Genomic DNA, 23,859 nt, shown 5'->3' with positions numbered 1-23,859 from the left:
AAGGAAAGAAAATATCAAAAGATATATAAAAAAGAAAAAGCTGAGTAACATATAGTAGAAGATCAGTATAAAAATCTGAAGCAACATGAAATGTATAAATGTTTTGCCTAGACATTATTTTATTATTAGATTAGCAAGTATATCTTTGAAAATGAGTAATGAGAATGCAATTGCAGGTCTGGAAGCTGTTGGTGAGAACAAAAGGTAAACAATTAATCCATATTGGTGGGTCACAATGGTAAGATTCAACCACTCTCCCCCTCTTCACCAACCAAGACTAATGTCAATACATAATTCATAATGGTAAAGAATGAATATCATTAAATTAAAATTTACATTCCTTGCCATGGTAGAAATTAGAAACATTCCTATGAAAATATATCTCTTTCTAATAACCATCTCACTCCCTGACTGATTTAGTATTTTAATAAAAAATTTTACAAAAAAATGTCAAAACTCTTCCATTTAAGACCCTTAGAGAAAGCAATGGATTTTGTCGAGACCCTTGAGGAATGAAAATGATATTTCTTATTAAAAATTTAGGAAGTGTTTATATTGGAATTATTTTTCTAAATAGCCCTAAATAAAAGTGTCTTAGCTAAAATAACAAAAAACAATAAGATTTTCTACTATGTAATCTAAAAATCAGTTATATATGAGAAGTAAACTATGAAGTCTTATCTGATTAAATTAAAATAATTTTAGGTTCCAAGAAAAACTGAAATCTTTTGAGGATGCCAAAGTAATTAGCAAATATATTAGTAGAAAAAGGAATTTCAAAATACTTGGCTATGTGTCAGAAGGTTTGGGTCCAGTGATGCAATTGTTGGCCACAGCAACTGGTATATCTACACTTGGTACTATGGGTGCAGCATTCAAGAAAGTTCCAGCCTTGATTACCAAGCTAGAAGGATGGGTGAGAATTGATTAGAATTTCAAATAAAGGGACTGTGCACATAAAAAAGTCTCATCTGATTATCAAACCTTAACATCATCTCATTCATAACATCTCAGAGATAGGGTAAAATGGGCTCTCATTTCCTTAATAATTTATAAAATAAGCCATATTTTTTTAATTTAATACCTATAAAATACAATAACAGAGCTAAAAAAAATTTTATCTAAGCAGCTTCAGTTGGCCAATCTCTTGTCCACCTTTAATCACAATAATTGTAAATAGTATAGGTTTCTTTTTAAAACATCTGAAAAGTGTAATCCAAATCTCCTAAGTGGGTTATTTATTGTCCAACACAATAAAAAAGGATATTATCATTTTAAATAACCTCTGAGATTCAGCACTTTGGATACAGTGAGGAATTTTGTTTCTTAATAATACAAAGTTACTAAATTACTGCATTATTATAAGATGAATTGGTAATTTTATATCTTAAAATAAATCCTTAACAGTTAGTAATTTGTTTCAAATATATATGAAAAGTCAAATATCCCTAGAAACATTATAGTAAGCAAAAACATTCATATTTTCCTGTTTTTCCTCCCAAAATGCTGCAAAATCAAGACATATATCCTTGATATATTTGATAACAGGACATTATTATCTAATTTCAAATTAAATCAAACTATTTGTAAAAAAAACATTGTTTTCATAGTTAAAACATATCTATTTTAGAGCTTCAAGAAAGGGATTCGAAAGCTTAAGCTTGTTGGGGCAAAAACATCTAAGGAAAACCAGGTAATAGAATACTGTTTATTTAAATAACTAACAAACTAATTGTATATAATTTTGATCTAAAATTTTTCCCATTCCTTTGGAATATTTATGTAATTTTAAACTTAGAGCCAATTAACACTGACAAATTGGGGGGGGGGGGGCTTAATATGTCCCCCCACTCTAATTTTTTTAATGTCATTTTTTTGTAGGTAATATAGAGAGCTGTGAGTTAATGACTTTTTAAGTTTTGTAATTAACATGGCAAGAGTTGATTTTATAAGGATATCTTGTCTGTGTCAGTCATGGTGTCCAGTTAAAGTCAGTTAGGTGGCACTAAAATTAGAAAAATTCTAAATAAATCTTAATTCCTATGACTTTTGTGTATAAGATGAGACCTAAAATTTTTGTTGAATACTGTTATATCAATGAACATCTGAGAGAATATTGGTGTTATGACCGTTTGACTGCTTCCTGACCAATTTCATAACCAATTTTTTGTCTTTTTGACTTTTACTATAGACATATATCATGAATATCATTGCTTTTATTACAGCCAGAGACATATACATTTTTTGGTAAATCCTTGAGCAATAATGAACTTCCGTGAATAGTAAAGTCATGATCGTTTGACCACTCCTTGACCGATTTTCTATTTACTACCTGTAAAATTATTGTTTTTAAAATTAGATAATCCTATCTTTAAAATTAGTTGCTCAACAGCTGTTTTAATATTAAGAGGCTAAGGAGTGGTCTGACCGCTGCGACTAGAAAAAAAAGTCATTCTAAAAATACACATAAACCACCAGAAAAAATTATGTCTCTATCTGTAACAGGAGCCGAGATAGAGGGGGCTTAATAAGCACCTCTCCACCCCCCACCCAATCTATTTAGGTGCAAATAGGGTCCCAATCTGTAAGTGTTATTTGGTTAATCTCTCTCTACTGGTTTTAAAGATTATTCTAAAAGGGAAGATATTAGTTTTTTGATATTTATATTTTTTTGATTTAATATACTTTGTAATTGTAGGCACTTGAGAAACTTGATGATAAAGAGCTGCTAGCTGAACTTGGAACTACCCATAAACAACTTGAGATAGAGAAACAAGATGACCTAAAGGAATTGAAATTGGAAATGGAAAGTGTTCAGGTAATACAATTCAGTACACAATTTATCATTATTTAACCCAACAATAAAAAAACAAAAAAAAATATTTTAATGTTTTTAAAAACATTACAATGTGTTAACAGCAATAGAACTTTAGTTTCAAATGCCTGTTTATACAATTATTCAGGTAAAGCTTGACAAAATCATAGACATGTTGGCTAAAAAATTTCTCTTGGATGGATGTGATAGAATTACTACACAGTACACAGACATGTTGAAGAGAAAGAACAATCTAACTGAGTGGGCAAATGACCTACACTATCATATTGGTTCCTTCCGAGAGAGCTTGGGAGACTTCAAGAAGCAGAATGTCAAATCTTATCTTACACATGTGTATGAAAACCACTGCACTTCCAGTCTTGAGCCTCTTTACAGTGCATTTGGGTAATTATTTTAGTTTTAAAGCTACTCTATGATTCAAAATACCAATTCTTTAACAAACAGTATAAAGGATAAGATATTTTCTTAGCTGCTATTAAAGAATATGGCTAATTTTTTTGTAGTTAACCCTTACAGATCGGGCCCCTATTCCCATCTTAATAGATCATGGGGGGGGGGTCATATTGACCCCCCCCCTCTATCTCGGCTTCTGTTACAGATCAAGACGTAAATTTTTTTTCTGGTGGTTCATGTGTATTTTTAGAGAAAATTACTTTTTCTAGTCATAGCGGTCAGGCCGCTCCTTAGCCGCTTTTTAGCGGCCAGCCGCTAAATTTTAAAACAGCTGTAGAGCGGTCAATTTTGCAGCTAGGATGACCAAATTTTAGGACGAACTTTTATTTTTCATAACAAAAAAATTACTTTTTCTGATCATCGCCAAAAAACGGAAAATAACGGAAACCGCCATTTTCGGCAGTTACGGCGGTAAAACGGCGGTTGGCGGCGCCAATTAATATTTTTATCTGTTTATTATTGCTCAAGGATTTACCAAAAAAATTTATAGGTCTCTAGCTGTAATAGAAGCCACGATATTCATGATATATGTCTGTAGTAAAAGCCAGACAAAAATCGGTCATAAAGTCGGTCAGGGTGCGGTCAAACGGTCATAACACCACTTTTCTCATAAGGTCATTGATATTCAACAAAAAAAATTTAGGTTTCTACCTTATATACAAAGTCATAATGTAGAAATTAAGATTTATTTAGATTTTTTTTAAATTTTGGTGCTACCCAACCGACTTTGACCGGACACCACGACCGACACAGACCAGATATCCTAATAAAATCAACTCTTGCCGACGTGTAATTACTAAACTTAAAAAGTCATGAAGTCACAACTCTCTATCTAACCTACAAAAAAAATGACATTGAAAAAATAGAGGAGGGGGTCAATATGACCCCCCCCCCCCCCCCCAATCTGTAAGGGGATCTCCTATACTATTGATCATCAAGTACAAAATTTTTAAGCTTTGTTGCTTATGTTATCCTTGTTTATTTTTAATTTTACACTTTTTAAAAAAATTCTTGAAATAGATTTAAAAAAAAACAATAATTAATATACCTAATGAATTTTTTCAGTTAATCACATTTCAGGTACTTTATACATACCAGAGGTTTATTTCTGCTGATTATTGTTTCCTACTACGAAAATATTCCTGATCATGTTCTTGACAAATTACCAGACCTGAATATTGTTGAACGGTCAATAGAAGAGTTGGGAAGCTGTGTAGAAGACATTGAAGTTATCCTTGAAGTAACTGATGAAATATTAGATGGAAGTTTTTTGGCCACTATGTCAGCAGATGCACTAATGAAAGTTAGCTTTGGTGAGTGGCTTTTTTACACATTTGATATTTATCAAATAATCTAAGGCAAAGGATGGGGGCAGCTAATCAATTAATATCATTTAGATGAAATATCTTAATATTTTTACACTTAATGTTGAGAAATATTTTCTTACAATGCTTATTTTACTTTATTTTATGTATAAAGAATTTTTGGCCTTTATTATAATTTGTGATTTTTTTCATTGAACAAATGTGTTGCTTAATTTAACCCACTTGCTATTGACAAAATTAATCATGTACACCTTATGTTCTTCATTAGCTTGTGAAGTTTTTTTATAACAGAAAAAAAGTTTTCAAAATATTATCCCTTAAGCAGCTGTATTCCATAGTATATGCTTTTGATAAAAAATCTTTTTAACACTCTAAGCACACCAGTTCACAAAAAAATACTCTCTTATATTATACAAAAATGTTAATATCATTTTAATTTTTATGCAAGTTAAAATCCAATCAACCTGAAGAATTTTTAATAACTTATGTATAGGCTGTTATTATTGTATTCTGTTCTAATTTCTCATATTTTAGTTTATGTGCCTGCTATGGATTCCATTCCTGATACAAGAGAAAATTATGTTGGATGTATGACGCAAAAACAGATGAACATGGCTCCCTTTGATGAAGAAACTAAGTATGAAGTGTATGTTAGAGGGGGTGAGACTGCTATGGCATCTGAAAAGCCAACTTTTATCAGATGTAAGCTTTTGGATTGTCAAGGAACATATCAGAGGATTGTTGTTGTCAAGAATGGAGTTGTAGATGATGGGGGATTCAGAGCTCAGCTTAATAATTCCAGGTTCTTTGGTGTTACATCTAACAATCAAACAGAAGCTAAATTCATTGAGTGGATTTTTGATGAAACAGACAAAAAAATGACTCAACTTGTTGGTACCAACACTGTTTACAAACTTAACAAACACATGAAATGGTATAAAAGGTAGTAAGATATTATTTTATTTTTATTTACATTACATTACAATACATTTTTTTTTTTACATATATTTTCTAATAAAAGAATAGATTTTATCATATTTTTAATAGCAAAGCTACTCTTTAATACATTTTGACTGTCCATGAATCTGTTACTGGAGAAATAAATTTTTTTTAAGCTCAGTTGTTATTAATGGTGACAGCTAAAAATTTTACTGAAAGTTCCCACAATATATGTACATCTAGCTTAAATATTTGTTGTATATTATCTCTCTTTTTTTCTTTGTTATGGCAATAGAACATCTGCACTGTAACTCACTTTGTCTGTTTGTATTTCATGATTCTTTTTGTACATTGCAACATATGGATGTTATCAATTTTGTTGATTCAAACAATTGAAGGATATATGGATTAATAAACTACAGTATCTTATGTTATTAAGAATAACTTTGTTTAGACCAGAGAAGAGCTTATTTTTGGGTGATTTTGGAGTACTTACAAATACCCCTGAGGAACATTTTCTAATGAAAGCTCCATTTAAAGGTATAGGAAACAATATTTCTAATAAAATCACTATTTCCTTGCAGTAAAATATGACAATAAGCAATTTAATCTATTACTTACTAAGAAGGCTTAATTTTTTTTTTCAGTTAAAAAAAAGGAAAACATTTAATCCAGTCTGATAATATCATATTGTCATTTATCATCTCATCAAAGACAGTGTAGAAACAATACTAGTTTGCAAGATTTATCCTTTTTTAATGACCCACTTCCCTTATTTTCACATTTATGATATTGTACTTAGAGAATTGTTGCAAACATTTATTTCCAAAATTTAGAGCAATTTTATCCCCAAGATTAAAGATTAGTGTGCTTCATTGTAATTGTTGTATAGTTGTTGGTTGTAAGTGATACAAAGACATTTATAAACACAGCGTACACCAAAAAAAAATATGGCATTGAACAAAAGTAAAAAACCTACAGAATACTTTAATTAAACTTGTGCTATTTTGAGTTTAACCTTTTTCTTAACTTTTAATTTAGAAAGAAATTGTTTCTCTCCCCCACTCTTACACTAAGTGATGAAATTATTTATTCAGAGATAGAATTCAAGATGGACCTGTGTGGAGCTGCAGAGAAAGGTCTTCTTGACACAGTAGAATATCTTGTGAATGAGGGAGCATCAGTAGATATGAAAAATTCAGATGGTATGTATTAATATAGAATTAATTTACACTCTGTTTTTGTTCAATGTGAATTTTTTTTTCAATCAGAAAAAGGAATCAATACAAAACATTCAATACTTACCTAAATAGAAGCCTTTAAATCACATATTTATTTACATTGCTATTAGCAACATTACTATCATAAGAACAATTAATCCTTAAAAACTAAGTCTTTTATACTGTGTGTAAAAAATAGAAGGATATACAAATTTGTTGTCAAAAAAGTAAAACCAACATGTTTTAAATGGACGTATGGACTTTCTGGTAAGGATTATAGAGTTGCTGCGCTTTCTAAATCGTACTTAACTGGTATAGGCATCATCATGTAAAGTTCGAAATCGATAGGACAGTTCTAACCTGTTTTAATAAATGAAAAGAGCTAACCGATACGTATTGACATATGGAATGAAGTATGGACAGAAGGACCAACCCTAAATACAGAAAAGCTTTGCTTTTAAAAATAGAAATTTAACTATCTCTTTCAAAATGCCAGTAGTACTATTTATAATTATCCTATACTATAAAACTACAAAATCAAGTAAATATGTCAATCATAAAATCTTTTATTTGAAAAGTTGTTAAAAAAAGCCCTGAAACAGTAGTACAAATGAACATTAACACTAGTAGAGTGTCATAACTGAATAATCAGAATATAAATGTATAAATGTCAAAAAGAATTGTAAGTAAATTTGTTGCTTTGCTTATAAGATTGTACAATGTTGTCCTTGGAACCAGTATTCCAAAAATCAGGTCAATCGTATAATTATATTAAATGAAAAGTTGTTGTTAAAAAATTAAAAATCAACAAGTTTAACCCATTAGTGCCGAGCGCCACTTTTATTGGCCGATCGAGCTGAAAATTTCAGGGAAGCTTTATACTGGTCAAAACGGAATTCCTATTTTTTTGTTTTGCTCTAGAGGCGTGCACAGGAAAGTTGCAAAAAAACCCGGTTCTGCATGGCCATAAATGCACAAAGGGTATTTAAACCTGTTTTGGGTGGTTTTCTTTAGGAAAAAAGCCGCTTTTTTCCTAAATACCCTGTTATTTCGACAAAAAAATGAAAAATGTAATTTTTGAACGCCCAAAGTGAGATGAACACTTTTTAGAACTTTGATACGATCCGTAATTGAAAACTACACAACTTCATGTAATCTATAGGGCCACAAGTAATATACGAAGCGATTTATTTTAAATTTAGTGTTTCGGCTGGTTTCGACCGCCTTAACCTGGTAAAAAAGCCTGTTTGTTGAAGTTTTAAAACCTGACATACACAAAAAAAGAACATATAGAAATTGGATGATACATATCAGAAAAAGAGCATAAAACTATTGGAGGACACATATAGAGATTACTAGGGTATACTGATTAGGGTGGCTCAAGAATAATAAATCATAAAAAAATATTTTATGGTTGAAAAGTTAAAACCGGGTAATAAAACCAAAACCGAGCCGAGTTTTAAAACTGTCGGGTATTTATGGCCATGCCGAACAGGGTCCTAATAGGGCATAAAAAAATGATAACAAAATCATATAGAAAATAATAATTTGAATAAAACGAATTCACAAATAGATGTACTTGTAAATAAACAATAAATTTCACAAAAAAAATCAGCAACTTAACTATAAAAACAAAAAAGTTATTAACGTTTTTCTAAAGCACCTTTTTTTTAGCGGTTGATCCATATTATCCATATCATAGATCCATATCTGAGACTTCTCTCCAGGGACAATAGATAAAGAACGGAGTAAAGGGGAGGCTTATAAAAGGATGATAAATTTTGAAGACTGGAAACCGTTTTGTTCCATTTTTCGGAACTGGGTTTTAATACCTGGTTCGTCACTAATGGGTTAAAATGGACATACATAAATACAGGCATATGAAATAATTTTCAAAAAGTAACTATTACTACTCACTCATGTTTTTTATTTAAAGGATGGACTCCATTGATGTATGCTGCCAGGTATGGACATCTGGAGATTGTGAAGTACCTGGCCAACAATGGAGCCAATTTGAATGGCAAGGATAATGATGGTAATTTTTTAATTCACTATTCAATTTTTAACAGATTATTTTCTTCCTTTTGATAAAAAAATAAATATAACTATTGAATATTTGTGGGTTGACTCAACCATCTGCTTAGCAAAACTAACTATAACTGTACATAAATACATGCATACACAACTGAATACAAACATATACACTTCTAAAAGATCTAATTTCCAAAATGTAACTATTACTACCCACTCAAATGCAAATATAAAGCTTCTCTGTAAAGCATTACCAGTTCTGACTACCTGTATAGCATTATCATGTTTATATCTAAAGGATGGACTCCATTGATGAATACTGCCAGGTATGGTCATCTGACTAAATCTGACGAGCTATAACTATAAATCCTGTATTGTAATATCATGTTTCTATTTAAAGGAGACACCCCATTGAAAAAAAGCTGCCAAATGGGGATATCTGGAGGTTGTGAAGTACCTGGCCAATAATGGAGCCAATTTGAATGACAAGAGTGATACAGGTAAGTTTTTGATTCTCTATTTGATCATTTACATACTGTTATTACTTTCCTTTTGATGAAGTTATACATATATTTATCTATTGAAAGTCAAAATATTTGTTGGTTGACTTAACCCTATGCTTAACAAAACTGTAACTATTACTGTACATAAATGCATGCATACACAAATAAATACAGACATTTATACTTCTAAAAGATCTAATTTTTAAAAAGTAACTATTACTACCCTCTCAAATGCAATTATAAAGCTTATCTGTGAAGCACAACCTGATCTTGCTTGCTATATCTATAAATCCTGAATTGTATTATCAAGTTTCTTTTTTAAGGATACACTCCATTGATGGAAGCTGCCAGGCATGGACATCTAGAGATAGAGAAGTTCCTAATAAACAATGGAGCCAATGTGAATGAAAAGAATAAATGGGGTAAGCTTTTCATTCTTTATTTAGGTAATTTTTTAAAGACTATTATTTCTTCCTTTTGATAAAACTATGCATACCTATTACTATTGAAAGATAAAATATTTGGTAATTGTCTTAAACTGTTTTTAACCTATTTTTAAAACATATATCAAAAATATACTATGACACCAGTAGAATCAAACTGCAGAGCCTAAATTTGAATTAAGTCCCCAATAAACTTTTTTGGGGGGATTTAAAAATAAATTTTTACTGTTCCTGTGGTCCTTTTTGATCAGAGCAAAAGGTCTTTTTTATTTGGTTAAAATTCATAGCTTTTAGAATGTTTTGCTTCATAAATATTGTATTCTGGTATAGAGTAAAATTGGGCCTTTTGATTTCATCTAAGTTAATTCATTAAAAAGTTAATTCTTTACAATATATCTATGAATTAACATTATCATGTTTGTTTTCTATCACTTATTTAAAACACATTAAAATCGGCAAAGGGTTAAATATATTATTAATAATGTAATATGACAACAAATGTTTATGCAATACAACAAATTTATGTTTGTCACAAATATGATATAATATAGGATTATTCAAACTTATTTTTTAAAAATATTTTTAAAAGTATGTATCTTATATGTGTATGGTTTTCATTCTTTTCATTTTGATTAAATGAAAATTATTTAACTACATTGTGAAAACACTCTTTTTTGAAATGTAAAGAATTAAAATGATAGAAGACTTCTTATTGGTTTAGACTTTAGAATTATATGTTTTATTGTATATGATATATTTTTCAATGAAATTAATTGTTTTAGAAAAAAAAATATTTCCATTGAACAGAGTTATGTTTTTTTTTATTGTATCAATACAAAGTGAACTATATAAATTTTTCTAAAAGCCACAATATTACCCCCAGTGAAAAAGACCTTTTGCTCTAGTCAAAATGACCAGAGCAACATTAAAAAATAATTTTTAAATCCCCCCAAAAAAGTTTATTGGGGACTTGATTCAAATTTGGGCTCTGCAGTCTGATTCTATAGGTGTCCTAGTATATTTTTGACACCCCATTTAAAATTAGGTTAAAAACAGTTTAACCATCAGCTTAGATACATAATTTCCAAACATGCTTTTTTTGAAAAATGTTGTGCAAGATAAATTTAAATAATTCTATTATGTATAAAAAAAATTGTAGAATTCAATATCAATTTAGAAAAGGTCTAAGAAAAGTACCTTAACCATTACAGATTACAGATTAGGCCCCAATTCCCACGTTAATAGATTTGAAGGGGGGGGTCACCCCCTCCCTCTATATCGGCTTCTGTTACAGATAAAGACGTAAAATATTTTTCTGGTGGTTCATGTGTATTTTTAGAGAAAATTTCTTGGTGCTTGCTTACATGTGAAGACCGGAGCACCAAACCCCCCCCCCCCCCCGCTTAGTTTTGACAAAAATCAAAAATAAGGGGGGGGTAGTTTTTTAACCCCCCGCTTAGTTTTGACAAAAATCAAAAATAAGGGGGGGGTAGTTTTTGCGCAAAATTAAAACCTTTTACTGGCCAAAGTCAATAAATAAGGAAATTATGCCCCAAAACATGAATATCCCTGTAATAAGGTTTCCCCTCTAGTATACTGGATTTTCTTGATTTACCTCACTCAACTTTCTGGCGTGTTGTACAGTGAAAAAACTACCCCCCCTTATTTTTGATTTTCTTCAAAATTAAGGGGGGGGTTAAGTCTTTGCCTTGCTGAGCACTTTTCCTCCTTGCCGTTTTCCAGACATTAAAAAACTACCCCCCCCCCTTATTTTTGATTTTTGTCAAAACTAAGCGGGGGGGGGGGGGGTTTTGGTGCTCCAGTCTACCACATGTAAGCAAGTACCAATTTCTTTTTTCTAGTCATAGCGGTCAGGCCGCTCCTTAGCTGCTTTTTAGCAGCCAGCCGCTAAATTTTAAAACAGCTGTAGAGCGGCCAATTTTGCAGCTAGGATGACCAAATTTTAGGACAAACTTTTATTTTTATAACAAAAAAAATACTTTTTCTGATCATCGCCGAAAAACGGCAAATAACGGAAACTGTTATTTTCGTCATTTACAGCAGTAAAACGGTGGTTGGCGGCGTTAACTAATTTTTTTATATGTTTATTGTTGCCCAAGGATTTAACAAAAAAATTTATAAGTCTCTAGCTGTAATAGAAGCCACGCTATTCATGATATATGTCTGTAGTAAAAGCCGGACAAAAATCGGTCATAAAGTCGGTCAGGGTGCAGTCAAACGGTCATAACACAACTTTTCACAAAAGGTCATTGATATCTCAGTATTCACAAAAAAAATTTAGGTTTCTACCTTATACACAAAAGTCATAATGTAGAAATTAAGATTTATTTAGAATTTTTTTTTAATTTTGGTGCTACCCAACCGACTTTGACCGGACACCATGACCGACACAGACCAGATATCCTAATAAACTTAACTCTTGCCGACATATAATTACTAAACTTAAAAAGTCATGAAGTCATAACTCTTTATCTTACCTACAAAAAAAAATGACATTAAAAAAACTAGAAGGGGGGGTCAATATCCCCCGATCTGTAAGGGGTAAAGGGACTGTGAACGTAAATTTTTCATATCTTGATATAAAATTTTAACATTATCTCATTCATAATATCTCACAGATAGAGCAAAAGGCGCTTTTGTTTGCTTAAAAAACGGCTTTTTCCGACAATATTTATAAGGTAAAGAGAAAGGAAGAAATTTTCCGTATTATATAGAATTATTACATTAAATTGCTTTTTTCTCCTATTATAGCTATAATTAAACTTTTTCACATAGTTCTTGATCTTAAGCTGACAGTTAAGCTGACTTTTAACATAATCCTTGCTTTGAACCAATGTATAGTTACTTAGAAATTAATAAGATAAGCAATATTCTTATTGAAAACCAAATACAATAACAAAACTAGAAACAGTTTTTTTTATTAGTATCCAATTAACTTAAGATGGCCCATCTCTCACCCACCTTTAATTACAAATTTGAAAATAATAAAGATTCAATATTTCCTCATAAACAGTCTAATAAAAGTGTAAACTAATTCTCCAAAGTGGGTTATTTATTGTCCAACACAATATAAAAGGATATTATTATTTTAAATAACCTATGAGATTCAACCCTTTGTAGGCAGTGAGGTATTGTTTTGTCAATAATACGAATTTGAAATAGGTGTTCATTACCTAATTACTAGGGTTGGGCCGGATACTTTTTTAGCTGGATACCGGATACCGGATATCCGGCTGATTTCAAACGCCGGATATCCGGTAACCAGCCGGATATCCGGCCAACGCCGGATACCCGGCAAATATCCGGTAATCCGGCCAAATTATCGGATATCCGGCCGGATCACCGGCCAAATTACCAGATATTAAAGTAGTAAAAAAAAAATTTCTTCAGAAATAAAAATTTACATAAAGTTAAACTTATTCAGAAAAAATGTTCTTCTAGCTTCAATAATAAGAAAATTATAGCCATTTAAGATTTTAAAAAGCAGATATTTTTGGTGTAAAGTATAAAAAATTATAGAGCCGGATATCCGGCCGGATAGTTTCAATATCCGGTATCCGGCCGGATAGTGAAAATAGCCGGATATCCGGCCACACCGGATATCCGGCCCAACCCTACTAATTACTACGTTATAAAAAAACTAATTTGCAATTTTATATCATAAAATAAATCCTTAACAGTAAGTAAATTGTTTCAACTATATATTACAAATATCTCTACAAACATTATAAGAAACAAAAACATTCAGATTTTCCCTGTTTTTCCTTTTTCCCTCTCAAAATACCATAAAATCAAGGCATTATTCCTGGATATTTTTGTTAATAGGACGTTTTTGGTTGATCAGTGTAGTGAAATGTGCTTAGAAAATGTTAAGATTTGATAATCAGATGAGAAATTTTTACGTTCACACTCCCTTTAATGAGTTTTAAAGAAGAAATGCTTTTTAGCTCCTTACAAAAGCATTTTTAAGAAACTGCATTATCATGTTTCTATTATAAGGAAACACTCCGTTGAGGCAAGCTGCCGAGCGAGGACATCTGGAGATTGTGAAGTTCCTGATAACCAATGGAGCTAATGTGAATGACAAAGATAAAGAAGGTAATTTCTTAATTCACTATTTAATTTTTAGCAAATTATTTTCCTTCTTTTGATAAAACTATACATACAGTGTTTTTTTTTTATGAGAACTTTTTTGAAAGCAATTTTACCCCACTTATAGTTATCAGAATTTAATGATGAATGGCTTATTTTCTTCGTTTTTAATGCAATTAATAGAACACCAAAAATATATTTCAGTTTTTATTTAAAAAGTACAGTAAAATCTAAAATTCAAAACTTAGGTGTCAACATTAGGTGTTAATTTATAAAAGGTCTAAGAAAAGTACCTTAATGAGTTTAAAGGTGAAATGCATTTTAGCTCCTTACAAAAGCATTTTTAAGAAACTGCAATTTGTCATTTTTTCACATTACTTGATTGGGATGCATTTGCAGTAAAAGAATCTTCTTTAATAACGTAGGTATAGTAAAAAGAAAAAAAACCTTTTTATTTGACAAAAAAATATCTAAAGACAAAAGTTATTGAAGTTTAATTTTTTAAAAAAAAACATTAATTATAAGTTATGGATAAATTATGAGTTTATATCTTAATCTGTCAATCAAATTAAAGTATTATAGGAAAAAATGAGGTTTAGTGTTGAACAAACGTGAGCAATTTTTAAGGTTATGTTTATTAAAGGGACCGTGAACGAGAAAATTTCTCATCAGATTATCAAACCTTAACATCATCTCATTCATATAATATCAAATATCGGGCAAAACGGCTTTTTCCGCAGATTTTTTTTACGTCCAAGATTGGGTAAAACTTTTCCGGACTATATAAATGTGCAGTTTATTGTATTTTTTTCCTTATATAGCTAAAACTAAACTTTTTGACTTAGTTCTCTATTTTTCCTAACAGTTAAGCTGACTTTTAACATAATCCTTGCTTTAAACCAATGCACACTGGTCTGGAGGGGTCAACAATTCAATTTTTCCTACCCATCAATTTAGACAAAAGTTGACCTGCCAGTCTTCAAAGACATCCTGGGCCACCTTTATTTAAAATATCAACCCATGTTAATTATATGTTTTTTGAAATAATTTGGGGCTAAAGCTGCAGAACCCAAAAATCTAAGAAGGTATTGTTGACATTGATAAATTGGCTATACTTGCTTAAATGTTATAAAATCAAATATCCGCATGTTGGAAATTGTCCAACTAAAATAAGTCCTATATAAGTTCAAAAAAATGTATAACATAAAAAATGTAACAAAATGCAAAAATGTGGTTTTTTTCTCAGTTTTTAAGATAAGGGTAAGTTTGGCAAAATTTTATTAATGAATATAACCCGAGTGTCCTATATGTTTATTAAAAAGAATTTGTTGGTATTTTAATTGGCTTCATATTTCACGATATATATGGCATCCGATTTTGTTTGTTTTGTGCAATATCTTAAAAACTATTAGATCGATTAAATTTCATCGATGTTGTAATTTAAAATTATTCCGAACGCGTAGAGGGGGGAAGGATCTATTTTTGCGGAGTAATATCTGAGAAACAAAATGAAAACATACGAAATAGCTAAATAGTATAATAATCTGTTATATTTCATGTAGATTAGTTAAAATAAATTTCTAAATGTCAATTTTATTGTTTTATATTCATATAATTGATATTATTCTTTCAGCCTACTCTTTATGTGTCTTCGTGTGTGTGTGTGTGTTTGTGTCTGTATGCATCCGCGCCTTGTTTATATTGTAGCGTAGAGTGAGGAGAGACACACACACACATTCAAACACCCAAACAAACGCATCCTTATAAAATATGCTATGATTTTATTAGCCATTAGTCAGATGAAATAACAATGATTTAAAATATAATATTTTCTAAATGGATTAAATCAAGAAAATTTAGATAAATAATCAAGATATTAAAAATTAAAAACGCGCAAATTTGAAATTTGCAGCTAGTGAAAAACTGGTTGTACTTACAAAATTTTTTACTTCACATGATATTTAGCCAATGCAATTGTCTACAAAAAAGTATTTCAGAGTCTTCTTGATTTGACAACTCCTTCCCGCCCTAAATGTCCAATAAAACCTCGGGAACGGCAAAAATCAGACTTTAAAGGTCATTTTAACGGTCTTTGACCTTCAAGGTCATGTATTTTTTTCTCATAAATGGACTCCCTGACCCCTAAAACCCCCAATTTGCTGTATTGGGCATTAAAATCGGCCAAAAGACGGCTGAAAACGAATTGTTGACCCAAAACTGCATTTTCAGACCAGTGTGCAATGTATAGTTACTTAGAAATTGATAAAATAAGCAATATTTTTTATTGAAAACCAAATACAATAACAAAGCCAGAAACAGGTTTTTTTACTAGTATCCAAGTAACTTTAGATGGCCCATCTCTCGCCCACCTTTAATTACAAATTTGTAAATAATAAAGGTGCAATATGTATTTATAAACAGTCTGAGAAAAGTGTAAACTAATTCTCCAAATTGGGTTATTTATTTTCCAACTCAATAAAAAATGATATTATTATTTTAAATAACCTCTGAGGTTCAACTCTTTGTAGACAGTGGGTTATTTTTTTGTCAATATTACAAATTTAAAATTGTTCTTTCCTAATTACTACGTTATAAAAAAAAACTAATTGGCAATTTTATATCATAAAATAAATCCTTAACAGTAAGTAAATTGTTTCAACTATATATGACAAGTTTAACATCCCTACAAACATTATAAGAAACAAAAACGTTCAGATTTTCCCTGTTTTTTCCTTTTTCTCTCCCAAAATACCCTAAAATCAAGGCATTATACCTTGATATTTTTGTCAATAGGACGTTTTTGGTTGAACAGTGTAGTGAAATGTGCTTAGAAAATGTTAAGATTTGATAATCAGATGAGAATTTTTTAAGTTCACACTCCCTTTAAGTAAACAAAAGAAAAACTGAATATTTGTTTTCAATGAGGGAATTTTAAATAAAACTTTTATTGCAATTGGTAGAAAATTTTATTGGCCATGATAAGATGTTATTTTCAAGTGAATAAATTTTTCAAAACTAACCCTAAAACACAAAATTCTATAAGAAAAAAGTTTTATGAGCATCTTTTGAAATATTAATGCTCTAAAAATGCGCCATTATTTTCAGAGATATTGAAAAACACATTTTAATGTATTTATTTTATAGAGAACAAGTACCTATTATTGTTTTTTTCCAAATTCCTATTGGTTGTATTAGAAAATCGGAAAACTCCGTTTATTCTTAATCATCCTGTTATTCTAAAAGATCAAATTTCCAAAAAGTAACTATCACTACTCACAAAAACCCAAATATTCTCCTTTAACCCTTAACGGTCGGGGGGGGGGGGGCGTTGAACGCCCCCCCATCCGGTTTTTTCTATCTCATTTTCTGTGTGTGAAAGATAAAGAGCCCAAACTGCTTGACTTTTTAAGTATGGGTATGACACATAATTGAGAGTTGGATTTTTTTGAATATCTCCATCCTGGCGGGCACAGGATGCCAGCAAACCTGGCAGGGTCATCCAGGTAAAGAGCAAAAATATTTTTTTGACTAAAACAAAGCATTTTATCATACCAAAATACTAAAAATTCCTCTAGTAGTACATCCTTATATGAAATACAGGTGTTCAAGTCACTTTCAGGTTCCAGGTATGATCCTGCAGGTCCTGATCCTCCAGGTCTCCAGAAATCTTTAAAAGTCTCCTGTGGCCGCAATTTTTGACTTAGAGACTTCAAATTTTAAACTTAAGCTTTTCTGACATGTCTACATAACGTATTAAAATTTCATGAAGATCCACCGCCGTTTTCCCGCTGACCGCCGACTGCGGCGGCTGGCAGCTGCCAAGTACAGCTGCGGCCGCTGAAATTTATATTTTGATATTTCAAATGTAAAATTTACATAAAGTTAAACATTTTCTGGAAAAACATTTTTCTTCTAGCTTCAAAAATAAGAAAATTACAGCCGTTTGAAATTTTTAAGTGAAAAAAGACCTAAAAACAAAGGTTGTTAAATAAAAGGGTGAAGGAAGCGAAAATTGACTTAAACTTATAAAAGGTCGGAAATTCATTATCAAACAAGGGACTTGCACAAAAAATTTTAGCCCTCTAGCTCTAATAGGAACTGAGATAATAAGGGGGGCGTTGAACGCCCCCCCCCCCCCCCGACCGATTAAACTGTTTTTAAACTATTTTTAAAAGATATATCAAAAATATACTCTGACACCTGTAGAATCGAACTGCAGAGCTAAAAATGAGAATAATAGCCCACATCGATTTTTATTAGGATTTTAAAGTTTATTTTTTACTATGGATTAAGTAAATTTTACCGAATCGTGAACTGTCTTTTGTTTTTGGGTAAAATTCTTGCTTCAAAGCATTTTTCTTCATAGTATGATAAAAAGATAATGATATTAAAAAAATAGCTCTTTTGATTTTATATTTATAATTATTCATCGAAAGTGAAAGATGTAGGATATATCTTTGAATTAACATAAAAACTATGAGGATTCAGCATTAACCAATGACAAAGCTAGAAATCTTTAAATTTTAAATATAGTGTTTTCACAAAGTGACATATTTCCAATATAATAGAATAACTTTTATTTAATTAAAATGAAAAGAATGAAAACTATAAACATTAAAGATACATACTTTTAAAAAATATTTTAAAAAATAAGTTTGAATAATCTTTTTTTATTTCATATTTGTATATGTGACAAAAATAAATTTGTTGTATTGCATAAACATTTGTTGTCATCTTACATTGTTTAACCCTTTATAGCCAATTTTTTTATGTTTTAATGTATCATTTTTATGTTAATTCATTGATATATTATACAGAATTAATTTTTAATAAGTTTTGATTGATAAAATCAGAAGACCTAACTTTACTGTATACTAGCATACAATATTTATGAAGCAAGACACTCTAAAAGCTGAGTATTTTACCCACAAAGGAAAGAAACATCATGATTCAGTAAAATTTATTGAATCCATAGTAAAAAATAAACTTTAAAATCCTAATAAAAATCGACGTGGGCAATTGTTCTCATTTTTGGCTTTGCAGTATGATTCTACAGGTGTCAGAGTATGTTTTTTATATACCTTTCAAAAATAGTTTAAAAACAGTTTAAGGTGCGGCTAGGGGCCCGACTGTAAAGGGTTAAGCACAACTAAACATGATTAGCTATAACTATAAATCCTTTATTGTAATATCACACATTTCATTATCGGAAAGTATTACTTTCCGGAAGATAATCTGTATGAGGAAGGTATTTTTAGAAAGGGGAAAATGTGTAGAAAACACCCATGTGAATTAGAAAATCCGCAGAAATCATTTTTAAAAGTTATTGGCAAACATTTGCAATGTTAATTTGCAAAATTAATTTTATGCCCTAAATGACATATTCTGAAATAAATCTTTTATGAAAGTCTATTATCTATGAGTTTAGGACATGCTTAGGACATAAAAAATATTTTCAGTGTTACTTTTTTCGCCCTACATGTGAAAAAAGGCATTTCTCACATTTTATTATAGAAAATTGCATATAAACAAAATAATTATTTTTTTCTACAGTCTACACAATAATTGGCATAAAATCTATCATTTTAAATGTGAAAGTCAGATAAAGAATCATTTTTAGAGCAAATATAGTGCAAAAAGTAACCAAGACGTTTTAGCAAAGTATGAATATCTAATGAAATAGATACTTTTAAATTTTGATATACATATCAGATAAAAATATATAAAGAAGAGATCAAAAACTATAAAACAAGGTATATATTTTTTTCACTCTGTCACTGAATAAAGAGCACTTTTAGGTTTGATTTTAACCAATGCAGCACTTAAACACTCTTTTTTCAGGGTAAATAAACAAAATGAATGCAATTAAACAATTAAGTCAGCCTTTTTGTAGCAAATTTTTTTTTGTTGAAATTATTCTTTATTTCTATAATAAACTGTATTAAAATCTAATGATTTGAAAATTCGTAATTAAGAACTTCATTTTTACACTGTTTAGACATATAAATTACAAAGAAAAAGATTAAATCCTTTAAGTTTGAATAATACTTTATATATTTACATAATAAAAACATTAAAATTGTTAAAGATTAAAAAAAAAGATAAAAATAAGTAATTTTTAAAAACATTTTGTGTCGTCTTCATAAACTATTTCCCCTTTTATATTTTAGTCTGGTAGAATTCATAATTATAAATAACCTTTCTTGAGCATATATATGTTTTATTGAAATTAATTATAAGAATGTAAAACATTTTTTGATTGATTTAATATTAACCATTCACCTAACATTTTGTTATTTTACTATTTTTTGAAACTCTTTTATTCTTATTAATAATTCTATTTAATACAAAAAGCTCATAGGGAGTTGATAACCTTTATTTCTTGCTTTGTATTCTAATCAGGTATTTTATTTGACTAAATTTTTTAAAACTATACAGCATGCATGTTTGTATCAATAATGAAGACATTACGGGTTTTTATGTACAAAAAGTTGTTTTAAAGCAAGAAAAAAATATAATCTTTCTAGTAACTAATATACAATTTTGTAGTTTTAAATATGTCTGTATTTTGGTTTCTAAAAAAATTACTATACCAACAAACATGCATGCCTGAAAATTAGTTTCAATATTTGTACAGGAAAAAGAAACTAAGTCGTCGTTATAATTATTGTTTGTTATTTTTAGTGTAAGGTTTTTTTTAATAAAACTTTTTTGGATCTCCTGAATTGGATTTCTGCGAATTTTCTGGTTGCCAGAAATGAAATCTACGCATCTTTTTTAGATAGATGGCATTTGTTTGGTTAAGATTGGATAAAAAAATCTTTGGTTGGTTAAATTCAATAAGTGTGATCATGTTTCTATTTAAAGGAAACACTCCATTGATAGAAGCTGCCGAAGAAGGACATCTGGAGGTTGTAAAGTTCCTGATCAACAATGGATCTAATTTATACGACAAGAATAATTTAGGTAAGTTTTGAATTCTCTATTCAATTGTTTACAGACAATTAATTTCTTCCTTTTGATAAAACAATACATATAACTATTGAAAGACAAAATATTTGGTAGTTGACTTAACCCTCTGCTTAACAAAACTGAAACAAACTGTATATATATACATGCATACACAAATAAATCATAGGCGTCCAAGGGGGGGGGGGTAATGGGGCGGTTACCCCCCCCAAACGATTTTTGGGGTGCCGTATTATACCCCCCCAAAATAAAAAATCTCTAATAAAAAAAATTTTTGCGCGCTTCGCGCGCATTTTTAATACTATATATTTAATTACCAGGGGTAAATTTTGGGGGGGGTAAACTAAATTTACCCCTGCCAACAGATTTCAGGGGGGGTAATTACTACCCCCAAGCAAATTTTACCCCTGGGGTAAAAATTTTGGGGGGGGTAAACAAATTTTTACCCCCCCCAAAATAAAAAGCTTGGACGCCCCTGAAATAAATACAGACATTTATACTTGTAAAAGACCGAATTTCCAAAAAGTAACTATTACTACCCTCTCAAACACAAATATAAAGTTTCTCTGTAAAGCACAACCAGATCTGACTAGCTATAACTATAAATCCTGTATTGTATTATCATGTTTCTATTTAAAGGATGGACTCCAGTGAGTGCAGCTGCCATGCATGGACATCTGGAGGTTCTGAAGTTCCTAGCCAACAATGGAGCCAATTTGAATGACAAGAGAGATGCAGGTAAGTTTTAATAATCTATTCATTTTTTTTACAGTATATATTTCTTCTTTTTGATAAAACTATTCATGTAACTATTGAAAGACACAATATTTGTTGGTTGACTTAACCCTCTGCTGAACAAAACTGTAACTATAACTGTACATACATACATGCACACTCAAATGAATACAGACAATTATACTTCTAAGAGATCAAATTTTCAAAAGTAACTATTACTACTAACTCAAACGCAAATATAAAGCTTTTCTGTAAACCACTAGCTATATCTATAATTCCTGTATTGTATTATCATGTTTCTATTTAAAGGATACACTCTGTTGATAAAAGCTGCCAGGAGTGGACATCTGGAGATTGTGAAGTTCCTAATCACCAAAGGATCTAATGTAAATGAAAGGGATAATACAGGTAAGTTTTTTATCTTATTTTATTTTTTTAAAGACTATTATTTCTTACTTTTGATAAAAACAATACAATATAAATATTAAAAGACAAAATATTTGTTGGTTGACTTAACCCTCTGCTTAACAAAACTGTAACTATAACAGTACAAACATACATGCATATGTGGTATTCAGACAACCCAACGTCTTGTATAGAAGCTTCACTGCAAGTTAATATTACAAGCCTGCTGCACAAATCCTGACTCCTGATAACAAATCATTGTTTGTAGATTAAGTTGGCTGGCCATGCCCAGCTCACACGCTTATCACGAACTGCAGGGGGGTAAAGGATTACCCACCTCTCCCTCTCTACAGGCGGACCTACCCCTTCCTCCGCCTTCACCTGTCTACCCTATCACCTGCCTACCCTACGCACCTCTGCGCGGATAATGCACCCCCAGCTTATGCACGTCCATTGCACCTCCTACCCCAATTCTGTATTTAGCATTGTATTTGACTATAAATATGATTAATTTGTTGTTATTGATCAGAACCCAATAAACCTTTGAAACATCTACATCAAACGGACTTTCACTGGTTAGGACTACTGGAGCAGTAGGGGGCTTAATTTGGTTGAATTCTATGCCTTGGAGTAGAGGGGTTATTTCAGTACCCTCTACTACACATACTCAATGCATACAGACAGATACACTTCTAAAAGATCTAAGTTTCAAAAGGTAACTATTACTACTCACACAAACGTAAATATAAATCTCACTAGCTATAACTGTGTTGTAATATCATGTTTCTATTTAAAGGATGGACTCCATTGTTAACAGCTGCCAGTTTTGGACATCTGGAGGTTGTGAAGTTCCTAGCCAACAATGGAGCCAATGTGAATGAAAAGAATGAATTGGGTAAGTTTTTCATTCTTTATTTAGGTAATTTTTAAAGACTATTATTTCTTCCTTTTGATAAAACTATACATACCTATAACTATTGAAAGATAAAATAGTTGGTAATTGTCTTAACCCTATGCTTAACATTATATAACTGTACATAAATACATGCATACACAAATGAATACAGACATACATACGTCTAAAAGATCTAATTTTCAAAAAGTAACTATTACTACTTACTCAAACGCAAATATAAAGCTTTTCTGTAATGCACAACCAGATCTGACTACTTAATATCTATAAATCCTATTTAAAGGTCGGACTCCGTTGATGGTAGCTGCCATGTGGGGACATCTGGAGGTTGTGAAGTTCCTGATCAACAATGGATCCAATGTAAACGACAAGAGTGATAAAGGTAAGTTTTGAATTATCTATTTGATCATTTACATACTATTAGTTTCTTCCTTTTGATAAAAAAAATACATATAACTATTGAAAGACAAAATATTTGTTGGTTTACATAACCCTCTGCTTAACAATTCATAAATACTTGCTACACAAATGAGTACAGACATATATACATCAAAAAGTAACTATTACTACCCTCTCAAACGCAAATATAAAGCTTCTCTGTAAAGCACAACCAAATGTGACTAGCTATAACTATAAATCCTGTATTGGATCATGTTTCTATTTAAAGGATGGACTCCATTGATGTGGGCTGCCGATAGAGGACATCTTGAGATTGTGAAGTTCCTAGCCAACAATGGAGCCAATTTGAATGACAAGAGTGAATATGGTAAGTAAAAAAAAAGTATCATAAGCATCTTTTGAAATATTAATGCTCTAAAAATGCGCTGTTATTTTCAGAGATATTGAAAAACACCTTTTCTAAGTTTAATGTATTTATTTTATTGAGAACAAGTACCTATTATTGTTTTTTTCCAAATTCCTATTTGTTGTATCAGAAAATCGGAAAACTCCGTTTTTTCTTAATCACCCTGTTC

General features: G+C 30.6%; 1 protein-coding gene across 1 annotated transcript; it reads left to right on the top strand.

Moving 5' to 3' along the window:
- The first annotated feature begins 93 nt into the window (after window positions 1–93).
- Window positions 94–23,659, top strand: LOC145305491 (uncharacterized). The gene is made up of 19 exons (XM_080147110.1): window positions 94–204; window positions 706–916; window positions 1,631–1,693; window positions 2,699–2,818; window positions 2,964–3,220; window positions 4,370–4,602; window positions 5,149–5,557; window positions 6,008–6,093; window positions 6,651–6,758; window positions 8,710–8,808; window positions 9,227–9,304; window positions 9,631–9,729; window positions 13,771–13,869; window positions 20,731–20,829; window positions 21,472–21,570; window positions 21,877–21,975; window positions 22,769–22,867; window positions 23,169–23,267; window positions 23,553–23,659. Exons 1-19 carry the CDS (start codon window positions 152–154, stop codon window positions 23,657–23,659), a joined length of 2,517 nt encoding a protein of 838 aa, XP_080003236.1. The 5' UTR covers window positions 94–151.
- Window positions 23,660–23,859: the final 200 nt, after the last annotated feature.

The sequence above is a fragment of the Acartia tonsa genome, chromosome 14, assembly GCF_053477335.1.
Source record: "Acartia tonsa isolate MP-2025a chromosome 14, ASM5347733v1, whole genome shotgun sequence".
Taxonomy (NCBI): domain Eukaryota; kingdom Metazoa; phylum Arthropoda; class Copepoda; order Calanoida; family Acartiidae; genus Acartia; species Acartia tonsa.
Note: the sequence above shows the minus strand (reverse complement) of the source record. Positions and strands in the feature narration are given on the sequence as shown.

Excerpts from the sequence above, each read along its gene's own strand:
- LOC145305491 (XM_080147110.1), top strand. The coding sequence starts at position 152 with ATGAGTAATGAGAATGCAATTGCAGGTCTGGAAGCTGTTGGTGAGAAC. Across the intron at positions 917-1,630 it reads TTACCAAGCTAGAAGGATGG|AGCTTCAAGAAAGGGATTCG; the intron begins GTGAGAATTGAT and ends TATCTATTTTAG. Across the intron at positions 1,694-2,698 it reads AAACATCTAAGGAAAACCAG|GCACTTGAGAAACTTGATGA; the intron begins GTAATAGAATAC and ends TTGTAATTGTAG.